Here is a 14,399-nt window from a genome sequence, read left to right as displayed (position 1 = left end):
TTGGGATTTAACAGCGGAATGGCTCACGTGCTCTATAGAAGGGAGCCGTTTCTGTATTTCTAAGTAGTTACTACGGCAAGGGCTTATAATTGGGAAATTCCAGGAGTAATGCAACTTGCTGTTCACTCTGCTTTGCACACATGGCTCTTTACAGCAGCAAGGTTTCTGTATCCTAGCTGCAAATGAGAAGTATGAATTAGTCAAACAGAACATGTGCTTCAAAAATACCAGCTTAGATAACCCTGGTGAATCCTTGTGATTCCACAAACAAACATCACTTTGATTGCAAAATCTGCCCCTCCATTTAGACATTTCTGCAAAACCCTACACACCAGCTGGCAAAGGTGCACCAATCTGAGATCAACAGCAGTTCTGTGTGGGTGTGGAGAGGTATAAAGAAAGAAAGACAGAGCCCAGGCAAATGCTGGGTACGGATCAGCAGCCACAGGCACGTGCCAAGCATCCAGAACCTAGACCAGAGCATCTGCAGCCGGCATGGGGCAGGCCATCATTTGGGCTGGTAAGTTTGACGCTAGAGCTGGATTTGTGGGACTGACCAGGACTGTTGGTTGTTACTGGATTTGCATACAAGACTGTATAATGCCTTCTGCAATCAGGAAGGCAAAAGATGTCAATTTATGCAAATATTAGTCTTCAAAAGAAACTATACCCGCTACTCAAAAGTTGGCCATAGAAAGTTGCAATGGTCCGACAGCTACTGCTATTCCAGGGGCTGTGCCAGGATGCGTTTCTGTAGCAGTGTTGGTGGAAAGAGGATGAATGTCATTCATGGGAGGCAAGGAGTATTATCCCCAGAGTTTCAGATGGAGAGACTGAGGCCACTTAGTGAAGAGACCTCTCTGAAAGCCAAAGAGGGAGACAAGGGATGGAGCTACACGTCCCCATCTCCTAGTCTGCTGCTCGCAACCTAAATAATTTAAAATAATAATAATAATAATAATAATCTTCAAGCACCCGGGATGAATTAAGAGGCACATGTTCCGCATGGCTATAACTGTGCTGCAGAAAGGTGCTCCTATGTGTCAATTGAGCTATAACTTGCTGCTGTGGGCCACCTAAAGGACTGAAGCTTGTGGTAGTTTCTAGTTTTATGTTTGTGGTGCAGTAGTGCTTAAGGGCTCCAATCATGAAGCAAGGCTCTATGATATCAGGCACTGCATGTCAGTACCAAACAGAGAGATCCCTTTCCCCAGAAGATTCACCCTCGAGGGTTTTAAATACAAGAAGCAACATGGAAACACGTGGGAGCCCAGGGACAGGACAGAGTTGCACAAGTCAGTCCGTGGTCTGAGTGGGAATTTGCCCTGGTTTGGGTTTGTAACCCATTACAGAGCACACATCTGTGTCCATTAGGTTACGAAAAGCTTTAAGCATCTTTGCAGAAGGGGAGTTCCTGCATTTCTATGTTTTTATCCTCAATGTCGTACTCATTGCTGTTCATGAACTTGAGAGACAGGAAGCTTGTGGACCGGGAAGGATCATTAAATAACCAGTTTTTTCTATTCTTGTGTAGGCTTAGCAGTCTTGCTGCTTCTGCAGTGTGGTAAGTACTCTTCTCCTAATCACCTGTTTTCTAGAGGTTCATAGGAATCTGTGTGCTGGGTAGGAAAAAAACATCCGTCCTTTTAGGGAGCAGGATAAGGCTCAGCTGGAATTCTGGAACAAAGGAGAAGTAATGGCCACTATCCTTCCTCGCGGGCAGGAAAGGAATTGGAAGACATAAGTCCCAGTCCCAACCTTTCTGTCCCAATAGCAACCCAGTAATGGCCAGTGTGGACTCAAGAACAGGAACACTGTCCAGTACAACCTCAAAAAAGAGTCTGGGGGAGCCCTTATCTCCAGTCACTTGGAGGCAGGCATTGCATTTTAAGTTAATCCTTTCACTCAACCTCTCTTAGCTTCTGAAGAACCTCATTCCTGTCTCCGCAGGCTCTGCTTGCAAGCTGGTGTGTTATTTCACCAACTGGTCCCAGTACAGACCTGCCCAGGGGCGTTTCTTCCCCGAGAACATTGACACCAACCTGTGCACTCATCTCATTTATGCCTTTGCTGGCATGAATGAGAACAGGATCACCACCATCGAGTGGAATGATGAGCAGTTCTACAAGACTTTCAATGGACTAAAAAGCAAGTGAGTAAACTGAGAGGGGCCTGTTCCTAGAGCTGAGGTCTCATAGCAATCAAATGCAGCCTCTTATATCAAAATAGTAGTGTGGAGACGGTTAGGATACATGCCTGGAGGTCAAACTAGTCTTCTTTTCATCATCACCGAGGAAGAAAACTCCCCTGGAATCATCTTGTGTTCAATGCCCCGCAAGACAAAACCCAATCCACCCGTGATGCAGAAATCTTGGATTGGCTAGCTTATCTTCATAAGTAGAGTGAGATGTGACATCTCTCTTTGAAGACTCCCCAAAACCTGGCTCAGACAAGGACAGAAAACAGGTTTTCAGGGTTAAGTGAAGGAGAATATAAGCAGCTAAACTAGAGCCAGAAAGTGCACCATTTGATGTCTTGGCCCATGGTTTTTGGGAAAGGTCCTTAAACTTCAGGGACGTCCCAAGTTCTGCTCCTTCAACTTGATCCGTAGCAAGTCTAGATGGAAAGGTGTGAGGGTGTTTCCATTCCAGAATGAGAGAGACCTTTCCCCCACTTGTACAAAGAGGAATGCTTCCAAGCCCAGATGTAAAAAAGTATTTTGAAGCAGAACGTCTTTCTGTTCTTGTAACACGGTTTTCCTCCTACCCAGGAACCCCAGCCTGAAGACCCTTTTGTCCATCGGGGGATGGAATTTTGGCTCCCAAAAGTAAGACAAAATATTTGCTTTCTAAATGCACAAATGCATAGAAAAGTGTGATGCCAAAAAAATCTCTGACATATCCAGGGAAGTCAGAACAGTAGGACATCGAAAGAATATGAGTGTCTTGTATATAGTCCACAAAATGATTTTTTCTCTTAGGTGTTTATATAAGTCTCCCATAGCTGTAAGGTGTGAGCATCTCAGACTCAACAATACAATACCTTGGTCCTCAACGTCTCTGATAGGGCACTAGCTACTATTCCCATTTTACAGAGATGGCAGCAATTGCCAGAGCGAAGCAGCATCGATAAGGGTCACAGAGACAGCAGGGAGCTGAGCCTGGTTCTCCTACATCCTAGGCTCCTTGCCCCAACCTCAGTGCTGGACTTTAAAGCCCTGTGTCTAGGGGTTTCCAGTACCTGGGTGCATCTCATGGAGTTTAAATAAGAGCATGCTATAGCACAGGGGTGGGCAAAATGCAGCCCTCAGGCCAGATGCGGCCCGCCAGGCCATTTTTTCCAGCCTCTAAAAAATTTAGAAAATTAATATTTATCGGCTCCTGGCTGCCTGTCATGCAGCCCTTGATGTCTTGCCAAAACTCAGTAAGTGGTCCTCTGCCCGAAATAATTGCCTGCCCCTGCTATAGCAGGAATCAATACAGCCGCTCCTGTCATACACTGGGGTGAAATTAAGTTAACTACATGGATGTTCCCAGGCTTTTGTCTTTGGGCACTTAGACCCTAGTGGGCTACAAGGCTGTCACAGTTAAGAATTGCCCCCAGAGTTTCCTTGTTTCTCACGAGGAGACAGCTTTGGCAGCTGGAATTTCAACGCCGGCGTGTTTGTTACTCAAAACTGAAGCATAAGTTTTCTGGGAGATTTTCTCTGTGATTATTGTTCTAGCTCAAGTGAAGTTCTGGGTAAAATGACAATGACCTCTCTGGTGGGAGTCATGTAAAATGACGTTTTAAGGGCAATCTTAAATCGAGAGAGCACTAATCCTTGGCAATTGCTTCCCACAATCATTTGTAAAGCTTTAAACCTGGAGCTCTCCATGAAAATTTCCTCCAAAAAACAATATTTGAGGCAGTGCTTTTAAGTAAGAGATTAACCTTCAGTCTATGCTGTATATACAGAGCAGGACGGTGAGGAAGAGAGAATCCCTGAAAACAAACGGGGGCTATTGCACTTTTCCAGTCAAGCAGTTACATATGTCCTTACAAGACTAGAGCAGTACAGGCATCTCCATGGTCTCTTTGAAGGTGGGGGACACCCCAGTGCTGGGAGACAGGAGACAGTAGGTGTTTATTCTCAGCTCTGCCACTGGCTTGCTGTATAACCTTGGGCGAGTCACCTAATTTCCTCTTTTTAAAATGGTGTTAATAATCCCCTAGGTCAGAAATCAGCTATAGGAGGTGCTCTGACATCCTGGTGAAAAACACCACTGAAATGCCTGTAATACATATATGTCAGATGCTGTTTGGCAACCAATAGTCTGGAGAAGCAGAGCAAAACTCGAATACAACGCAGATCAGCTAAACATTGATTTGCCCCGCGTAGGGAGGCATACAGCTTTTATATCAGCACTGAGCAGGACTCTGGGTGCACACATTTCCTCCTAGCTGTATTTGGCCTTCTTTGCAGCCACAGACTAGATCCAGCCCCTGTGACAGACTATCAGCTACTGCCTTCCTGCTGCTGACTGGCCAACTTTCATGCTAGGTTCTCCACCATGGTGTCCACTCCTGCCACCCGTTGGACATTCATCCTCTCTGTGCTTCAGTTCCTGCGCCAGTATGGCTTCGACGGCCTGGACATAGACTGGGAGTATCCGGCAGCGAGAGGAAGCCCTCCTGAGGATAAACAGCGTTTCACGGCTCTAGTCCAGGTGTGGCATGCCTCAGGAGCGCAGCCCCCTCTCTCCAGGGTCTGGCAGGAGGAGTAAGGAAATAGGAAATGAGCCTAGGCTGCATCTGCAAACACTGCAGCATGCAGGGTAGAAGCTGGTGAGGGGTGGAGGAACCTTGTGATAGGAGCTAGAGGTGCTGTAGAGACAGAGCCAATGTGCAACTGAAAATTTCCATTAGAGAGGTGGAATAGAGCAAAACCAGCCTTTGGCGACCTGGATGGAGGCTTTCATCCAAGCTTTGGGCTCATCTCCAGCTTGGCCATCCTGAAGAATGGAAGAGGTTGTTTGAGAGGCATATGGGTAAGGCCAGGCTAGGATTGGCCTTCCTAGCCTGTGGTGCCTGGATCCCCTTTTAGAGACATCCCACTCAGGTGACAGCAGGGATCGTAAGGCCCAGGGCATCAAAACTCTGACCAGCCACTTTACTTTTGTGCTTCCTGGGGTCCGACTTGTCTTTTAGCACTGTCAAGGACAGCATGGTCCCCATGTGAAATCATTCAAGGCTTGGCCCTGAATATATGAATTAATTGGAGAGACCCCAAACTACCAGCCTGATCAGGAACTTACTGGAGTTGTGCATCTCTTATGGATGGGCAGCCCCTCTTTAGTTTAAAACTGACCTTTTTTAAAGCAAATTGAAGGCTCAGTTAATGCATTGATGCTTACTTCCTTCTGTTCTGACCCAAAGGAAATGGCTAAAGAATTCACGGAGGAAGGGAAGAGGACACAGAAAGAGAGGCTGCTGTTGACTGCTGCTGTGGCTGCTGGGAGGGAAAAGATCAATGCAGGCTACGAAGTCAGCGACATCCTAAAGTGAGTCTTGTCCAGCCACACTATGCTATAGAATAGCCGTTTTCAATCTTTTTTCATTTCCGGACCCCTAAAAAATTTTGAATGGAGGTGCGGACCCCTTTGAATTGTAAGTGTGGGTATTCGAATACTTTTGATTGATCATAGTCATCTTTTACGGACCCCTTAGATATAGTCTCTGGGTGCCCAGGGGTCTGTGGACCGGAGGCTGAAACCCACTGCCAGTGCCATACCTAGACTCCTGGTGGCCCTGGGCAAACTTTGCCAGAGATGATGATGATGATGATGATGATGATAGTAAGTGGACAACAGGGAAAAAAAAATACTATTTTTGGCCCCTTATCTGTCCAAGGCCCAGACTGCTGCCCAGTTTGCCCATGCCCGTGTCCGGCTCTGCCCACTGCCTTAGAGTACAGTTAAGCCACGTGGTCACATGCTATTACCCAGGCTTCTCCGTGCCCTTTACACTAGGTACAGAGAAAATATCATCTTGTTTTCTGTTCTCCTTTTTAAAGAGAACTGGATTTTATCAACCTCATGACCTATGACTTCCATGGCTCCTGGGAGCATACCACAGGCCACGTCAGTCCTCTCTACAAAGGAAACAATGAGACAGGACCTGCCGAATACAGTAACACTGTAAGCAACAAAGAACTTTTGCAGGTGGCTTTCACCTCTCAGATCCATAGTGCTCAGCTAGAGGAGATGACTGCAGAGGCATCTTTCCCAAAATGAGCCTGCATTTACCATCTAAACCCCTTGTGCAGGTTGGGGGAGTGGGGTCCAAACCCTGGACAACAAGTGCTGAAATTGCTTGCAAAGCCATAGAGGGAGAAAATTTTAGCTTGGATGCAGCCTCTTGGGAAACATTAAATGTGATAAAGAATAGTGGGTAATAGTTACTAAGTCACTTTCTCTCACCATATCTACATCACCATTACCGGGTATTCCAGCAAAAATACAGAACCGTTCACACAAAGTTATTGGGTGTATTCAATCACATCATTGACAGTGGTGTTGTATTCCTGAGAAACCAACAGGGAAACCGAGTTCCTTATACCCCATGGAAGAGCAGAGGACGTTATGGGAAGACTTAATATCTGGCTACATAGGGAGCGGGCAAAGAGGGGGAAGAAGTTGGTTTGGAAAAACCCGTTTATGCCCTGGCAAAGTGTTTAGGCTTTTAACAAGAAACTGGAGTTAGAAGTCACATAGCTACAGGATGGCCCATATTCTGCAGGGAAAGCAAGCCAGATAATTGTGAAAAGGGTACAGATTATAGGTAAAGATGCAGAGGGCATATTCCCATAAAACCCACGTAACTGGCTCGCTGCATGGGCAGACTTCAGGTCTGGTAGCAGGAGAGTGGAAGGTTCCAGGGAAGCTCAAGACATCTAGCTCTGTTAGTCAAGATGCAAAATTACCATCCTTTCCACCTGTCCTGTAAAATGTAGTCACCACCAGGTCTGATTGCAAAGGGAAGGCAAACCAACTCTCCTCTCGTATAGGATGCTGCCGTGAAAAACTGGATAAGCAAGGGGGCCCCAGCTGAGAAGATCATCATGGGGATCCCCACCTACGGGCGGGGTTTCACCCTCTCTTCCTCGGACTCGGATGTTGGCGCACCTACTTCTGGGCCTTCAACTGCAGGCACTTTCACACGGGAGGCAGGATTCTTGGCCTACTATGAGGTGTGGTGCATTTCGCTTTCCTCTTTGTAAATGCTCCTGTTTCTATCGTGATTTGCACATGTTGCTGGGAATTGTTGAATCGACTCCCCTGCTCTACAGCAATCTAATGTTTGTAACCCTCAGAACATAAAGCTTCAAGACTATTACATTTCCCCTTCTTTGTCCTAGCTCACCCAGATTTCACTCTCTCTTCCCATGTCTCTCTCTTTTTTCCTCCCCAGATCTGTACTTTTCTGAAAGGTGCCACCACCAAAAGGATTAAGGATCAGAAGGTGCCTTATTCCTTCAAGGACAAGGAATGGGTGGGATATGATGACATGGAGAGCATTACAACTAAAGTAAGTAGTTCCTATAGATTTTCCTGTAGATGCACAATGTGGCAGGGAGACCCTGAGTTTCTGAACCTTCCTGTAGTTCAGAGAAGTGGGCTCACCTTTACCTCTTACCTTAAATTTCTGTAGAAAAGGCTTTGCCCTTCCTACCAGACATCTGATATTTTCATTGCACTTTACCAAAATCAAAACAGCCTGCCTGTTTCCTGGTAGGGTTCGGATGATCTCACTTTGCAGATGAGGAACTTGAGGCACAGAGAAGGGATGTGACTGGCCTGACATCACTGCAAGAACTGAGAATAGCAGTAAGATTTCAGGGGTGGCCACAAAACAGAAATGGAGTCTGGTAGCTAATGCCCAAGTGAGAGTATGCGTCTCTTCAGCATGTAACCCACAGACCAAGGACAGAACGGAGAGGTTTCTTCTGCTCCCAGCTTCTCCTGGACGTGGCTCTAAAAAGTGAAACTTAGTGGTAGGCACCTGGCATCTTGCACTGTCATGCAAAAAATATCATCCAGTGTGGGAGCACCCAAACCTGGAAGGGATTCGTGCCCTAATGAGGCTTCCTGGATCTGAGAGAATTGGCACATTGAGCAAGTGCAGGTCGCTTCTCCCACCTATCTCCTAGCCAGTAATTACTTGGGAATGGCAATAGGACCCTTCTAGAGCTATCACAGCTTGCAGAGGCCTAACAAAGATGAAATGGCATCACACCTGCCTCCCCGCAGCACCAGAGTTCATATTACGTGTGGGTTTTCCCCTCTCCTAGGTTCAGTACCTAAAGAACAACAGTCTGGGAGGTGCCATGATTTGGGCTCTTGACCTGGATGACTTCAGTGGCTCTTTCTGCAATCAAGGAGCATACCCTCTTCTAAACACCCTGAAGAAATTGGGATGTGGTGAGGAATGAGTGAATCATTTGTTATACGTACGGGCTGAACTTTTCTGACCCATGTGTCTTCTGCTATTGGGAAAGAGGTTTGTGCTGTTGGAAGGAAAGAAAGAAGTACAAACGTTGTGCAACAACAACAACCCCAGTCCCTTCTGATCAGTCACAAGAGTCTTCAAGGAAACAGTAAAAGCAACACACTTGCATAATACATTTTGTCTTTTTCTTTTTTTTTTGTAAAAATATGTCTCTCTCTCATTCATATATATATCTACGCTCTAACCTATTACATCCGAAAAGGATTAATCCTATCTCGTTACAGAAAAACTGCACCCACGCCCCCGCGCACCCGTACAAAGGCCTGCTGGCCACCTGTACCCATTACAATATCCGCATAATACATGACCTTTTTTTGTTTAAATGACCACATGCAGCTGGTAGCTTCCTCTTTTGTAAGAGCTCAAAGGCTACAGAGGCATCTCTGCTGCAGTGTCCAGCGTAAAGGGAGAGGAGCCTTGGACACAAAAAACATGCCCGAAAAAAATGATCTAAGCCTTGCATTGGATTACAACATAGGTTAGGCCTCTTAAAATCATTCACACGTGCTGGATATCTTGGAGGTGGGCTTTCTTTTTGTTTAATTTCCCAGGCTGCTGAGCATCAGAGCTTTGCATCTTGTTACTCAAGCCTGATTTGCTTGAAAAGTCACACTTCAAAACAGTGTCACCTCTCTGCATTAATGTCCTCTTCTCTGTTTCGCCAGTCCTCCATGACCACCAGGCTTTGGCCACAGAATACATCATGTAATTTTGTCTTTGGGTTTGCTGTCACCAATGTTATTTCTGCTAATGCATTTGCAGGGATGGCACAACCAACAGCTGCTTCCACCACTGCAAGGATGGCACAATCAACAGCTGCTTCAACCACTGCAAGGATGGCACGATCAACGGCTGCTTCAACCAGCACCAACCTCAAAACAACTCCTCGGCCTGTTCCAGCCTCCAAGTTTTGCCTTAATAAGGATGATGGCATCTATCCTGTCCCAGAGGATAACACCAAGTTTTACATCTGTGCCAACAGGGCCACCTTCAGAATGTCCTGTCCTGATGGACTGGTTTATAATGGCACATGCAAGTGTTGCAACTGGCCTTAAATCCTCCAGGGAAAAAGAAAAGCTTCAAAAACATTTCCACAGGAAGCTAAATGAAAGGTAGATTCAGAGTCTCTTCTGTATCCTCTCAGTGCTTCTGAGATCAGTAACACAGATTTCCACCTTCTTCACTACCTTTGCTCAGTTTCTCTTTGGCCTGCAACCATTACAGTGATACACATCAGAGCTGAGGAGAAGGGATAGAAGAAAAGTCTTCGCACCTCTCAGCATGTCTGGTGGGTTTTCAAACTGATGAATGAATCTTTCTTCATTTGCCATGGCCTATATTAGCCTTTCACTTCATCCCTCGGGCCTGATTTCAAGTGTGTGCACCCCAATAAAACCATAAACTTTCATTTGCAAGCAACAGCAGTAAGGTTTTTTTGGTGGTGTTCTTGTTCTACTGGGCAGAAAGTGTCAAGTGAGAATGGGAGGAATGGGATTTGTGGGATCTCCTCTTATCAGGAGTTGGACACTTGATCTAATGCACAATACAATAAAGCCTTGCGTGTGATCACAACTCCATCTTGTCCTTCCTGCAGTGGCCACAGAGACCAGAGTGCGTCTGTAGAACATGTGCAGATCTGGCATTGGGGTAATTTTGTGCTACACAAGCGGTTTCTCCCTCTTACTCAGGACAGTTCAATTCAGATATGTTATATGTTTTTCCAATCAGGACAGCTCCCCAAAACAAAAGACAATTCCTGGAGTCCACACTCCATTACAGAGACACTCAACCCAACAAGGTGCACCCACAAAACATGGACATCCTTTATGCTGGACAGTCAGAATATATCCCAGTACAGGCCCACGCAGGATGTGTAAATAGCCACTGAACCTTTCTAGGTGCTCACAGCCAAAGTCCTGGAAACTAAGGGTAAATCACTGCTTTAGGATCATCAGGGATAAATATATTGGCAGGTGGAATAAATGGGTTTACTGTCACAGAAGATTAGAGTCACTGGAGAATGCAGGGGGGGAGTGATGTACTATGGGGACTGGGAGTGGACCTGCTTGAGTTATGGAGTGCAAGAGCAACTTTAGGAAAATGTCTAATCTAGTGCCCAGACCATTAACACCACTAAGCACATTGGGACCAAAAAGAAAAGGATTGTGAGACTTAAAGATGCGGAGAGAGTCAATAAGAGGGGAGGGGGGAGAAATCAGGATTTTGTGGTCAATTTTCCAGTAAGAGGAAATGAAAACACTGAGCATGGGAAGGGGCAGCTGGGTGTGACTAGGTGTTTGCATTAGACTATCATTTCCTCTCTATTTTGTCCTTTGTAAAGAGGAATTCACACCCACAGATCACAACAAAGAGCAGATGTGAAAGTCCCTTATTTGGGTTTGTTTCTCACCCTTCTAGAGTAGCATGACTTCTCATTGTTGAGTTGATTGTGCATTTAAACCAGACATTAATGCTTAAGGCATCTCTGAGCCATGTTACAACCCATTCCTTAAGTGCTGAAGCTGCTCAGACCTTTGGGTTTGGTTTCTCCAGATCCCACAGGGACCTTGCCCTGGCCCTTTTATGGATTTATGGGTTCTGAAAACTTCTGGTGCCGTCCAGGGGTGCATTCCCCAAACACAGGCACTGCAGGAGATAACCACTACGTGCGCTTTCATCTGCCATCCATGCACTTCATAGCCATTCATGAACCAAGTCCTTTTTACTGCTCTGTAAGACACAAGTCCCATTTTACAGCTGGCACCTCAGGAGCAGAGAGGCTGTCAAGTGACTTGCCACAGTCAAACTGGGAATCGGGGAGAGTCAAGCCAGTTAACACTATCCCCTTTGTGAAATGCTCACTAAAGCAGAAGCCACATAAACTTGTCTGAACCTGAACACTCTTCAGTCCGGCACTGGTATGGTGCAATGCTGAAAGAGTCAAGCCTCAAGATTAAGCACATCTTTATAGTGTAATAAAATTAAATTTGAAGAGCTCTTGCTGTACACCTTGAGGAGCAGGAATACAACTAAATAAATGTGTTCGAGGTGCCAACTTCCTTTACCAGGCACCAGGGAGAAACAAAGCCAAGTGTCTGGATGTGAAAGCATGCAGGTGCACAGTTCACACTAACGCTGTACAATAATAATCCCATTTCCTCCCAGCCACATCCTTAAAGTGAATGAGACCCTTGTCCTTTACTTAATTAAAAAGGCCTGCTGTGGTCTTGTTAAATCCAGGTGATTGTTCTAGTGGACAGGTATGAAAGGAGGATGAAGAACGGGGACTAGCTATTCTGCAATACTGTTTCCTTTGTGTCAGACTGATTAGTGAGCACTGCTATTCAAGGCAGCATAGAATGAGCCCTTTTTGGCTTAGTAAGACTGGGTCTGGTTTATTAAAGTTTAATGACTCTTGTACGGCCTGTCATTGAATGGGCCCTAGTCTGTTTTTTTGGGAAATGAGTGATAGCATATGTGCCGGTGAAGTGCTGATCATCAACATGGCTCCGGGGCGGATTATATTTTTGCATTCTCACTTGTTAATGAATTGTGACAAAGTCCATCCATATTCAAGCCAGTCCTAAACCAGAGGTAACTAAGGATGCTTAAAACTAATTTGTCATGGTGGGAAAAGCAGAAACTTTGCTGAAAAACAGCAAGAAAACTTGCAGACAGTCACTTGACTTTTGTGCCTCTCTCCCATACTTTAGCAGGGTTGGTACCAATGACAAGACAATAGCGGTGAAGGTGAGTGTTGGCAAACTGCTCTGAGAGCCTCACATGGAAAGCAACAGAATAGGGCCAGTGTCAGAGGTAGGTGTATGAAATAGTAATGGGTGTTATTTGCTCTGGTGGGGGGGGGGGAATCACAAATAATACCTGTAAAATTCTGCTGTGCACCCTCTCAATTTGCATCATGATACTGTTTCTTTCCCTCCCCTGCCCAGTGAAAAATGCTAGGGCAAAATTCCTCCTGGCCTCCTATTCACTACCACTCGTGTGCTCCAACCTGGAGAACTGATGAAACATGGCATCACCGAGGGACAGTGGGGAGGGGGCAGAGCTGGGACGTCTCTACCCATTGCAGCAACCTCCAGACAGATCCCCAGGGACAAGGTTTAAGAGAAAACCCAGGAGTTTCAAAAGGGATCCAAAGCACTCAACTCCAAGTCATACGTCAACTTCTGAGAGTGCCTAAGAAGGATAGGTCATTGGATGGGTCATGTCATGAAATCCACTGCAAGGTTTTTATACCTTCCTCTAAGATACCTAGTTAGAAGCTGCTATCATAAAGACAGGATCCTGAAGTAGATAAGAATTGACACTACTGGATTAGGCCAGCATCCTAGGCTAACTATGATAGTCAGATGGATTGCTTGCTTGTATTCTTTAGGGACTAACCTCTGAATTTAAGGAGGAATCTCAGGAAACTAGAAAAAGAGGGCAGCTGAATGCTGCAGTGTGAGCTGGAAGGAGACGTACCGAAGAAGATGACAACAATATCCATTTACACAGCATTTTTAAAAGGCTCTGGAAACCAAATATTGCCTAATGAAGAAGACATTATTAGCCTAGAACTGTGCGAGATGTGGGCTCTGATCCCAAACTCGCCACTGGCCTTCAGGGTAACATTAGGCAAGTCATTTCACCTCTCTACCTCAAGTTCCTGCATCTACAAAATGGAGAGAATGACTGACCTCCGTTGTGAAGTTCTCAAGTTATATACTACCAGTAGTTATTGTCTGGAAAAGGCTTGTGTGTCAGCTTTGTTGCATTGCTCTTCTCATTAGAGGAGTGGAACATGCTTAGTTTTTCTTAAAAAACAAAAAACTTATGAACTGGCCCAGATGGCTTCAAGATTTCGCTTTGACACTGGCTGATGCATCTAGAAATGCAACTTTCAGAGCTCCAGAAATGTGACCTAGAAATAAGTTTTAGTAGGAAAGAGGCAGGGTTTTTTGGGTAAATCTGATATTTTTTATTAGATCAACTCAAATGGTTGGAAATATTCTTCTTTGCAAGCTTTTGGGTACAAATATCCTTCATCAGGCTGAGGAAGCATCTGCAGTTGGTATGCATTCTTGTAGCCTGAATGTGCAGCACCAGACTGCTAAGGTAGCATTCCCCCAACTACTCTGATGCAAGCAACATTGACATCTACTGGTGGGTCACTTTAATTCCTTATAAATGCATCTGTATCATTTCTTATAATATGTAGCAGGAAACAAGGGAGGTGGGAGATTTGGGTTAGGTATAAAAGGAGTGCTGCAGTCCAAGAAGGAAAAGAAAACCTCTAGGGATAATACTGTTTTGCATCAGAAGAAAGTGACTCTGAATTTTCATCGTTATCATAGCATCACTTATTCAGTGTTTCCATAGGTTTGATGGAAAACAGGTTACTCCTTCCCCACACACATGCGCTCTGTTAAGCAAATGACAAGCCTGAAATCTCTATGGGGAATTTCTCTTTGCCCCTAATATTCCATGTGAACCAATGTATTGCAAATACCTTGCCTGCTTTGTCAAAATATCCCCCTTGATTTAAGCTGCCTCTCTATTGTATTTGGACTCTTATTTTGCCTTCTGCAGTGGTGTGGAGAGTTTCTTATTTTCAGCAGGCATTTTAAATGCAAACCCAGGAGCCACAGACAGAAGAGCAGCCCCATTCTTTTAACTCTCAGAATCAAAGGATCCTTGGAAGTGATGCAGAACTCCCTATGCCTACCTTGGCAAAGGCAGGGACTGCTCTGTGATTTCATCTTCAATGCCATCCACCTCTTTGCTAGAAGTGTTATAGAGAGTTATAACCTCTAGTGATTTTGTACCAGCCTACATTTTTCCCCCTA

General features: G+C 45.3%; 1 protein-coding gene across 2 annotated transcripts; it reads left to right on the top strand.

Annotated features, from left to right (window-relative positions):
• The first annotated feature begins 313 nt into the window (after positions 1–313).
• LOC102559369 (chitotriosidase-1) lies at positions 314–9,974 on the top strand. 2 transcript variants are annotated; one of them, XR_009456573.1, is made up of 12 exons: positions 314–520; positions 1,535–1,564; positions 1,951–2,152; positions 2,771–2,827; positions 4,544–4,709; positions 5,419–5,543; positions 6,056–6,179; positions 7,049–7,231; positions 7,453–7,569; positions 8,333–8,462; positions 9,313–9,662; positions 9,775–9,974. XR_009456573.1 is itself a non-coding variant. In XM_006261221.4 (11 exons), the coding sequence occupies exons 1-11, from the start codon at positions 496–498 to the stop codon at positions 9,603–9,605; spliced, it is 1,452 nt and encodes a 483-aa protein (XP_006261283.3). In that variant the 5' UTR covers positions 314–495; the 3' UTR covers positions 9,606–9,974. The 2 variants fall into 2 exon arrangements, 1 of the variants encoding a protein (XP_006261283.3); XM_006261221.4 differs by having other exon boundaries at positions 9,313–9,974.
• The last annotated feature ends 4,425 nt before the right edge of the window (positions 9,975–14,399 follow it).

This window comes from Alligator mississippiensis, chromosome 14, assembly GCF_030867095.1.
Source record: "Alligator mississippiensis isolate rAllMis1 chromosome 14, rAllMis1, whole genome shotgun sequence".
In the NCBI taxonomy this organism is placed as follows: Eukaryota; Metazoa; Chordata; order Crocodylia; family Alligatoridae; genus Alligator; species Alligator mississippiensis.
The sequence above is the reverse complement of the archived record's forward strand: the minus strand, read 5'-3'. Positions and strand labels throughout refer to the sequence as shown.

Coding starts and splice junctions, on each gene's coding strand:
- LOC102559369 (XM_006261221.4), top strand. CDS start 496: ATGGGGCAGGCCATCATTTGGGCTG. Junction 521..1,534: donor GCAGGCCATCATTTGGGCTG/GTAAGTTTGACG, acceptor ATTCTTGTGTAG/GCTTAGCAGTCTTGCTGCTT. Junction 2,828..4,543: donor TGGAATTTTGGCTCCCAAAA/GTAAGACAAAAT, acceptor CTTTCATGCTAG/GTTCTCCACCATGGTGTCCA.